Genomic DNA, 10,516 nt, shown 5'->3' with positions numbered 1-10,516 from the left:
CAGTTCATTTCTCTCCTGCTTCCCACCTCTGCAGAAGATCTGTCGAAATCTGTCCAACATGTCCGTTAGTCTACTTTTTGCTTGAGTAACCAATCAGTTGGACTATTGAGGAATTCCAGGATTGCAAGACTGGCCCTGAACAGTTCCTAACTGGGCTGAAGTACGTGTGCAGTCTTACTGATGAATTTGTCAAGGCACCAGTGTGCCCTTCTGTGTTTCTACTGTTGGAGTTACAATTTTTTGCCAAACCTCCCGTCCTATCTGCAAAAATCTTGTCGCCTGGCAACACGATGGAAAGCCTTCATTCATTTACACAGAACAGTCTGTCTAAACGACATTTCAACCACACATGGTTTCAACTTTGGTAGAGGAGTGGAGAACAAGGAATAGAAAATACATCCCAGAATCCTTCATTAATGGAGAGAACAGCTTTTAAATGAAATCAAGCAGTATCTGGTTTTATCATTCATTTATTTAGCAAAGAAAAGAATGAATTCAAATACCCCACACAATGAACACATATCTATTCCCTGATATCGAGATGCAGATTTGCTTGTGAACAATTGTAAATGAATCAATTTTTGACACAACTGCAGTCATCTTGTACTGTGCATGGATTTGTGCAGAAGCTATAGATTTTGTGCTCAATCCTGTAAACACACATTATAAAAAGCAGCTTACCTCTGCACCTTTGAATTCTCTGTGGTTACTTATGTAAAATCACACCCGAGCTCAAGAGCCAACCTAGATTGTGTTAACCTAAAGAACATCTAAAGAACAGCCAAAATCAGGAGTGTATCTCTAAGACTCCCTACATTGTTAGAAGAGAGACACAAGCCCTCTCCAGGAGGCAACTCTGGCCAACAAAATATGTGCTCCTAGATTAGACATGGGAGAAGGGTCCCATTTCCACTGGACATAGCAGGTGCTCATGAAAGCTACAACTGTAACCTGGCCAGATGCCTCAGGCAGACTGAGATAAACACGAACACAAGTGTTTACAGAATTGGATCTCATACAGCAAAGCCATTATGTACACAATTAGCTTCAAGAATGTGATTATGTTATGTTCATTTTAATAAAACTGGTCCCATATTTAGAGAAAAAGAAGTGCACATATATATTCTACATTTATGAAGGAAAAAAATCTTGAATCATTTTTCCCATTGACATTTTTGTTGCACCTGAGGCCTCTTACTTTCTTTTCTGGTTTGAGCAGCCATATGGTCTCAAGATCTGAGAACTCTTATTATTTCATGTAAGTACTGTGATAGCTCTTGATTTGTGTATTCGCTTGGTATTTCTCTCGAGGTTAGTGTGGAATTCCAGCAGAGCAAACTAAATACACACTGTCCTATACTCATCTGAGTTTTCAACCAGCACTGCTTTATAGCATGTAAAACAAAGCTAAATAACCCCCATTCTCTCTCCTTCTCTTAGGGTCTTATGAAGACCCTAATCCTAGTAAGAAATTTCAGGATTAGTTTTAGGCAAACCACATTGCTCTAACAGCAGGTGAGTGTGGCTGGCTGAAAAAGCTTTCAGCTAAAGTAACTGCACAACCACAAAGGTCATCAGACTCAAAGCAAAGTACAAGATAAATCTGCAAGCACAGACATCGATTTTCGAAGCAACTGAGCAACAGACTGTATGTATCAGACACTAAATTAAGCCCCTAAAGTGTTCTTACGTGCAATTTTAACTTGGGTTAGCCAATGTAGACTGTCCAGGATCAGACTTTGCAATCGTGCTTTCTCTTCACTGTGTGCAACAGAGCTACACAGGAAGAAATGCTACAGATGTAGCCTGAGAATTTTGATTCACCTGGCACAATATTCATGTTCAAAATAGAAAAATATTTTTTTTTAAATTAATGCAATCAGTGCAGAAGTGGTTTAGGATTATTAAATACTGGTATCAGAGGTAATATGTTTATTTATTTACCCAGAACAGAACACTTTCCCCATGCCAAAAATACATGCCTGCTAGTACCACATAGTATTTAAGGGTTAAGGGTGTTAATTCTCCCTTTCCAAGAACTAATCCTGTACGAACTAAATTTTGCTCTTGTACAAATCTTATTGGCTTAAATAAAAACTGCAGGCAAAGATTTGCACTTTGTTACATTTTTGACAAAATAAAACTAGAGTTCTCATGCAGAAAACTACTTTGCCCCCAAATATGTGTAGCCTATTTAAAAAAAAAAAAAAAAAAAAAGCTAAATGAAGTAAATTTAAATCTAACAGAAAACTGCACAGCTCCTTGTGTTAAGAAAGACTGTTTCAAACTACCTGGACAGCTATGCTGAAGTCAGAAGGTGCAAATACTGATAATTGCGCATCTAAAATTATCAAAGACACAAAAATCTAATGATTTTAAAACTTGTTGTCTAAGAACCTAGCTTGACGAGGAGAACAGGTGATCAATATTTCTCATTGAAGAAATGTAAAATGTTCACATTTGCCCTGAAGGTATGTGAAAATCAGACCTAAAGTTGTTTTAGATAGAAGTCTAAATGTACATCTACACACAATTTAGTATAGCGCAATTTAGGAAGCTAAATGATAGAAAAAAGAAAAAAGAAAAAATCAAAAAATATATATATCAAAAGACATTTCTCTGACAAGTTGGCATGATCTTTAAATGAAATCATACTGGAGTTATCCAAAGAATTGGAATTCCGGAAAAACTCCTTTGAGAGATGGAAGTGTGAACAGACTGGGCATCTGCTAACTGCACTTAGCCTATGACTGTGCAGAATTAACCTAGGGTATTATCGTCACATATATAATGTGTCTCTAACATATGAACCTACCTGTGTAAGAAACGGAAAATAGATCAATGTAGAGATAGGCGTACCTCAGAACAACTGAAGAGTTAAAAAAAGGCTAATTTCAGATAATTTTAATAAAAAAAAAGATTAAAATAAAAACTCAGTTTTAATATTTTAAAAATATTGGACTCATAACTAATAATCTAAGTATAAAGTCCAGAAGCCAGACTAATGTGCTTTGAATACAGTGGTGGAGAGGAACAGGTTTTTTCTGCATTTGTGTGAATATACTGGTGTAACCCTTATGTTGTTTTTTTTCTTGGCAGTGACAGTAATATAGTTTTTATTTTCTTTATACTTTTTTAAATTTAAAATTTTAACTTTTGGCATGAACAGTGTGATTCACATACCATGCTGGTTACCATTTGGAGAGTTTTTCCTTCTCTATCCATGCCACTGAGTTTCCTTGCAGAGAAAATTCCCTCTTTCCCAAAGGTAATTGGCATATCTGGTAATTTCTTCCTGGAAAAATAAATCTAATGTACAGTACAATCACAAATTATAGAGAACCAGTGTTATCACACTTTTTAATGTGAATTGGTGTGAGGGTAGAAGCTCTTTCTTTTGACACAGTTAACATTATCAAGGGTAACTGTTCAGTTGGAAAAATTGGAAAGGTGCTCCCAATTACTTTCATAAATGGTAAATGCGTGGTCACTTTACAGTTTTTCGGGAACACTTGCTTTGCATTTTTCTCATTTTACTATAAAAGAGAAATGGGAAGCATAGTAACACATTTGGATCTAGCCCCACTCAAAAATGTTGCTCACTGCCATAGCTAGATATGGTGCTTACCTTTGCTAAGTAAATTGCTGGATTACAAGCAATGCTGTGATGCTGCCACACATTATCCATGTTGCTTGGTACCATTTTTTACATAAATAAGAATTATTATAAAGTGTACTTTTTTTCTGTTATTTGTCTATCATAGCATAAACTAATGATCCAGTACAATGGAAACATTTGCACTGTGCTTCTCCATGCACACATTCCTGATATTCTGTGGTTGTGATCTTTGCACCAAATAAGTTCAAAAACCAAAAAGTCCAATTCTCTAATCCTTAATATTCATTTTCAATTTCTTCTCACAAGATTCTGGAAATGGCAAATGTCACTTTACTAAAAAACACTCTGTAAAATCTGACCCAAAACTCTGCCCTTATTTTTTAATTGTACATGTGGAATTTCAGTTACAAAAATAGTAATGTCATGAATGTGGACGAAAACTGGGAGAATAAAAATGAAATGGTACAAAATGTGCAGATCATTTGTGTTTCCTCACCTGCCACTAGGAAAGAAATTAAAATGGATAATTTAAAACTCAACCAGTATTTTAAATATTTACATCAATAAGATCCAACAAGATATGCACTTAAAATGCTTTAACAATGCTCCCTCAAGAGCAGATTAGTTTGGATGACACACATTGGTAAGATGAGACAAGGATTTGCAAATGCATACGCATTTTCTGATTTTGCTTTGCTTTGTCATAAACATATATATGAAGTCGAAGCTGGAAAGGGAAAAGCAGTTCCAAGATAATGCCTACATAACCGTGGAGAGCTTGAGGCAGTATGCGAAACTTAGTGCAATTGCACCTTTCACTGAGTGGCATCACCAGGAGTGTTGCAGCAGACCAGACAAGTGGGCTCCGTATGCACATGCTGAGGAGAGGAAGCCTCTGGACCCCCATAACTCATCCAAATCTGCTGTAGTAATCCCGGCTTCCCAACATGTGGAAACATCCCAATGCGACTTTCCTATCTGTCCTCCTTACCTTTCTGACACATCCCATGAAGTAAAGCAGGTGTAGGCTTTAGGTCACTTGACTTGCAACTGGAAGCCACCTACCCTGAAAGTTTTGTATTTCACTACAAGATCATATCACTTGTAGGGCCTAATTTTTCACACCCTTACTCTTTACACAGCTGAACGGCACAAAAGACCCTAGCCTGAATGATTTACAGTCCAGAAAGATTAGGTCTGGAGAGCATGAACCTGCTACAGAACATCACTGAGCAACTAGATTTCTTCTTGACATTTTTCTCCACACTCTGTGAGCTGGTTTTGGTGGTAGGACTTTCAGTTAGACTCCACAGAGGGCTCCATTGCTAACTCCTGGAAATTAAAATGTAATGCCCAAAATAAAATTAGATTTGTAACCCTGGAAGTCTCCAGGGGTAAAAGATATTTTTTTTCTTTTTCTAAAAGCTTCAAAATCAGCTAGCCCCTTGTTACAGAAATCTGCCTGAATGCTTATGAAACTGAGTGAAGCAATGCCTTCCTCGGGAGGGAATCAGAAAGACGTAGGGGCTAGAGCTGCAACCTGTACTGAAGGCCAGCCTGCAATGAGAACATCAGGTCACAAACAACTGTTTGGGGGTTTGGCAGCAATGGGACACTGATGGCTTGGATCGTGCTTGAAATGTCTCTGTGCTTCATCTCTGAAGCCTTGATCACATGAGCAGTCATGTAGCACAGGCCTTAGGGACTGGGGAGTTACAGAAGGCCAAGAAGATACACAAGCCCCTTAGTATTCATCATAATTATTGAAATCTGTAAAATAGGCATTAGAATAAGTCTTTGCAGTAAGATGGGGATTGAAGTATTTGTTTCTCTCCTCCAGAATCAAGTTGTTTTTGTTAAATGCCTGAARAAAAAAAAAAAAAAAAAAGAAAAGAAAATAGGATAAAGGAAAGATAACATACTACTCTGTTAAGACAAATCTTGCGGCAAATATTTGTGAGTCAAACAAAATGCATCCAGAAACACTGGTACTTTTGCAAAAACTTGCATTTGTGTTTGCTCATAAATGTTCTTACAAAAAAGCAATGCTATTCAATAGAGTATAGCTATGCATATAGCTTTTCTCTAGTATTATAAGACCATATATTCTTTTTAATCATTCCTAATCAGTTCTTCCATTGTTAGAATGATTCACTCATATTTTTATTAAGAACATTTTCTCTTAACTGCATCTATATATACAGTAATACGTAGAGGAAATGTCTGAAAGTTTTAAGAACTTAAATATCATTTTATAAAAATGACACAGGTACTTAGAATAAGTTTTTTAAAATATAGCTTGTTATTGCATGGATGCAGAGAAGTATTTAGTGGGATTTGAAAAAGCTTTAACTTAGGCATACATTCCTCCACTGATGACAAAACCTAGGCTTTTCTTTCCATTTCTAATAAATTTTTCTATAATGTCTTTAATTAGAAATAAAAAATGCAGAAACAGAAAACTGGGTTCTCAAGGATTTATGAAAAATACTCATTTACAAAAAGCTTTGCAGCTACACGAATAAACTGCATGATCTGAAGATGCTGAGCCAGTTATTTTTGGGATGCCCAGTCTTCCTTGTTTCAGCTAGTTAAAAAGGTCATAACAAGAAAATAGTATTTCAGGGACAACTGCATAATACAGATACAATGCCAGTGTCTCAGCTAATGTATATCTCTACTGCTCATTTTTAGAATATTCTAGGTATAAACAGTACCTGATAATCTGATGTATATTCACCAGATAAAATCTCCCAAAGACAAAGCAAAGGAGAACAATCAATGCTGTGACACTATATCATTTATCCCAAAGGATGATCATCAGTATGTGTCATGATGGTTCTTAATGGCCCTATTTACCTCTTGAACAAGCTGCTAGGGAACATGACTACGAAAACAAGCAAACAAAAAAAAACCCTAACTAGTGGCATGGTTTCTTTCAAGGAACATTGTATAAATTGCACAAAAAACCCCTAACTTTCTCTGTAACTGGGGTTGACAAAGCAAAGGATCTGCAACTATGATACTTCTAGGGAAATCTCCGTTTTTTTGTTGTTAAGAGTCAGCAAAATCTGACTCCAAATGTCATTGCAGAAAACCAGTAGGGAGAATTTTGGGGAAGCTGTATAATTATCATATATGCTGTGCATGACAGGGCTCTCAAACCCATTGCTCACCTTGATGGCTTCTACAGAGTCATATTTGTCCAGTTTGTTGATATGGTTGGTGATGCTGGTATTCAGAGGGGCTGGAGATACAGGGTGGATGACAGTTGCGTCATGGGACTGCTGCTGATAGCGTTGGCAGTAGGTGTAAACAAGCAGGGTAAGAAGGCAACCAAGGATAGAGCTACTTAATCCCACTGCGATCATATGAAACATGTTGAACTCTGTATAGTGGACAGCAGAAGAGAGCCTTAGTTTTAAGTAATATCAAAAGCTTCCGAAAAAAAAAAAAAAAGAAAAAAGGTAGGGTAGTGCTTGATTTAAAGGAGTTTCTCAGAAATGTCTCGACTTCAAATTCCAAACATTTATCTCTACAGAAGCAAATGCATTTTATTTCCTTGGGGGGATCATTATGAAACTCTTACATATCATATATCTCTCTAAGTAGTAAAACTGAGATTTTTGAAATGCGCTTAACAAAGAATCCAATAATCCTATCCAAATAAGATAAATGTTAAATCCTAAGTGTTCCAAAACTCATCAAAACTTTTGTGCACATGCTATAATGTGATATATATAAAAATTATGTATGTAATGTACATATGTGGATTATTTTCAGTGAACTACAGCATCTCTTTTTCTGATGTAGTAGAACATGCGGAGTTCTTTCTTGTGCATAGTGACTTGAGGCAGGAAAAAAACAAATTCCCAAGTCTTGGAATCACAGGTCTTGCTTTCCCTAAGATGTTTTCAGCATCATCTTTATTTGAAGCATACCCCAGGCCTACCGCTTTTCCATCCCCTTCTTTGTCTCACTATCTTTTTATTTTTGAAGTGTGGCTGATTTGTTCACTTCTCCAGCCTTCAGGGGTTTTTTTAAATTTATTTATTTATTTTTTTTTTTACTTTGTCTATGTAGGGGGAGAGTATGAAAGAAATGGTAGCATTTAAGGGGAAAATGGAGAGAAGAGAAACTCCACAGGAGTCTCTCTCAGAATGCTTTTAACCACACCAGCCAGAGAGGGTAAGCAATTGAGACTGCAGCAGAGTCCAAACCTGGGACTCTTCCATTGTTCTGCCCTTAGAAGATACTATAGCAAATTCTCTCTATCTATGTAAGAGGTAAAGCTAAAAAAGCTCACTGCTGCATGAAATTGTAGAAGGGAATCTAAATTGCCTATGGCTCTGAAAAGGGTTCAGTATATGGGTGACAATTTGGGGATCCAGCACCTAAGTTAAAACTTTTACATGCCTACCAGGAATTTAGGAACATGAAAGAAGACTTAGGCGAACAAGCACACTGCCTGTTATGTAAAATATCACTGAAATATCCTTCTATACTTTTACAAAATTTTCCCACTGTTTCCCACTAGGCAAAATGCTTTCAGAGTTCCACTTCTAATTAGGAAATCAAATCACATTATTCTGATAACAGTAGGGTAATGCAATGCCATACATATCCCTACATAACCAGCATATTCCTATGTTGTCCATAATTAGGTTAAAAATATAGCTTACCTGTGCACAGAAGAATACTAGAACCAGCTAGAGTTATGATTACACAGACTAAGGTGAGAGCTCAACACACAAAAAAGCTCTTTATTATTAATAATAATAATTATTATTATTATTATTATTATTATTATTTATTCTGATGCAGTCTGATCTATTACTGGGTTAGCAAGATACTCACTTGGAGTTCTAAAGAGAGTTGTGAAATTCTTATCCTGCAAAAGGTGCAGCAGCTCTATAGACGTTGATCTGCTCTTAACTAGCATGTGATATGAATTTTCTTTTTGAGGAAAAAAAAAGGCGACTGGCATAAGGGAAAAGAAGCACATAAAATCATCCAGTAATACATTCTCTTGTCTCAAAGGTTGGCAATGGCAGTTGGATGTTTAATGAGGAATCCTTTACCAACTATATCTTTTCCTAGGCAAGTGTAAATAATGAGAATGTAGCATTTAAAATGTGGAATAAAACTATGAGAGTGCAAAAGGTGAAACAAATGGAAACAAGACAGAATCAGTAATTCAGCATGTAATACGTAGATAAGACAGAATTTAAAAGCTTACCGCCACATCGTTTCTCTTCTATACTGCTGGATCGTGCCACTGTTATTTCTAGAAAAATAAATAAGGTGGTTATGTCACAGAGGTAAAATGTTATAGACAGCTACTATTTTTATTAACAGAATAAGAATTTCAAAAGTTATTCTACTGTGCTTGCTCCAAGTCAGAACTACATAAAAAGGATTTTCACTATGCGGTGGAATTAACAGAAAGGTCCCATGACACTCTCAGGTTTCTCAGTTTCCCAAGCAAAATCAGCAACGCATTTTTCACTCTTGCCTCAAAATATATTTGAAATTAAACAGATCATGTGAAATGAGATTTTCTTTTTTTTGAGTAGGAAAAACATGTTGAGAAAGCACTGCATAGCTGAGTGATAAAATTGATGTAAAGTTCATTATTTTGCCCGGAGCAGAACTGGATTCATTACTTCTAGGAGTCACATGTATTCCTAACATGAAAAGACAGAATGTAAACATCTTCACAAGAGAAGACTGCTAATTTCATGAAGTTTGACTAAAAAATAATAAATTGTGATCCCAGTCTGTCTTGACCACTCTTATTTTGGAAGTATTTTGAATAAATATTCCAAAGAAACAAAGTAGCCCTAAGCCATGAGGGACAGTAAGCAAAACAGGTAAATAGAACTTTATAAATCCACAGGTTGTTCACGCCTTGAACACTGTGTGCAGTTTTGGTTTTCTCATCTCAAGAATGCCTCTGGCAGAACTAAAAAGAGTTCAGAGAAAAGCAGCAATGATTGTCATAGGTATGCAATGGCTTCTATATGAGCAAAGACAGATAGAGATACATTCTGGACTGAAAAGGGAGCAGTAGATGAAATCTGATACAACATGAAAAAAAAAAGTGACGGGAGAAACTAGATAGCAATCGAAGGTATGCTGCTTGTTGTAGTAAAAAAAGTGGGGACTATCAAGTAAAGCTACTAAAAAATAGGACTAAGAATAAAAGGATAAGAAGAAAAGAGGACGTTGTTTTTCATGAAATAAAATCCCACTGTCAAAAGATGATGCAAAAAGATAGAATATATGCAAGAAAGTCTAGTTCTTAGGAGTGGTTTTGGCTTAAAAATTAATCTCTTCTCCAGCTTGAATTTTTTGCTGAAGGATACATACTACCAGATGTGAAACAAAGTGCTATGACTTGCATATTTAGCATACCACAGACTGCTTCTGCTAATGTGAATCAACAAGTTTTACCCTATTTCAACTGCTAAATCAATGCAAACTCATTTCAAAGTAAGGAAGTATCACATCTGACAAAATAAATTAATTTAGACTACTACAGATACTTAATGGCTGGGAAAGGAGGCTTCCCGCAGCTGCCCATAGAAGGCTTCGTCCACTTCCGACCAGGACGAGGAAGTGGACGAAGCCTTCTATGGGCAGCTGCGGGAAGCCTCCTGATCACAGGCCCTGGTCCTCCTGGGGGACTTCAACCACCCAGATATCTGCTGGGAAAACCACGTAGCCAGGAACAGACAGTCCAGGAGGTTCCTGCAGAACATTGCAGATAACTTCTTGACGCAGGTGGTTGAGGAGCCAACAAGGGGAGGGGCACTGCTGGACCTGATACTAACAAACAGAGATGGTCTAGTGGAAAATGTGAGGGTTGGGGGCAGTCTGGGCTGCAGCGACCAC

General features: G+C 36.8%; 1 protein-coding gene across 1 annotated transcript in view; it reads right to left on the bottom strand.

Annotated features, from left to right (window-relative positions):
* Positions 1–3,007: 3,007 nt before the first annotated feature.
* The window catches only part of SEMA5A (semaphorin 5A), a 246,129-nt gene continuing 238,620 nt past the window's right edge, over positions 3,008–10,516 (bottom strand). Inside the window, exons 21-23 of the mRNA XM_026048536.1 lie at positions 8,859–8,906; positions 6,796–7,007; positions 3,008–5,483 (exon numbers count right to left, since the gene is read on the bottom strand). Coding sequence (XP_025904321.1) covers positions 5,364–5,483; positions 6,796–7,007; positions 8,859–8,906 — 380 coding nt within the window. The 3' untranslated portion in view covers positions 3,008–5,363. The remainder of the gene's footprint in view (positions 5,484–6,795; positions 7,008–8,858; positions 8,907–10,516) is intronic.

The sequence above is a fragment of the Nothoprocta perdicaria genome, unplaced genomic scaffold, assembly GCF_003342845.1.
Source record: "Nothoprocta perdicaria isolate Ctin4 unplaced genomic scaffold, notPer1 scaffold_55, whole genome shotgun sequence".
NCBI classification, from domain to species: domain Eukaryota; kingdom Metazoa; phylum Chordata; class Aves; order Tinamiformes; family Tinamidae; genus Nothoprocta; species Nothoprocta perdicaria.
This window is presented reverse-complemented; position numbering and strand designations above follow the sequence as displayed.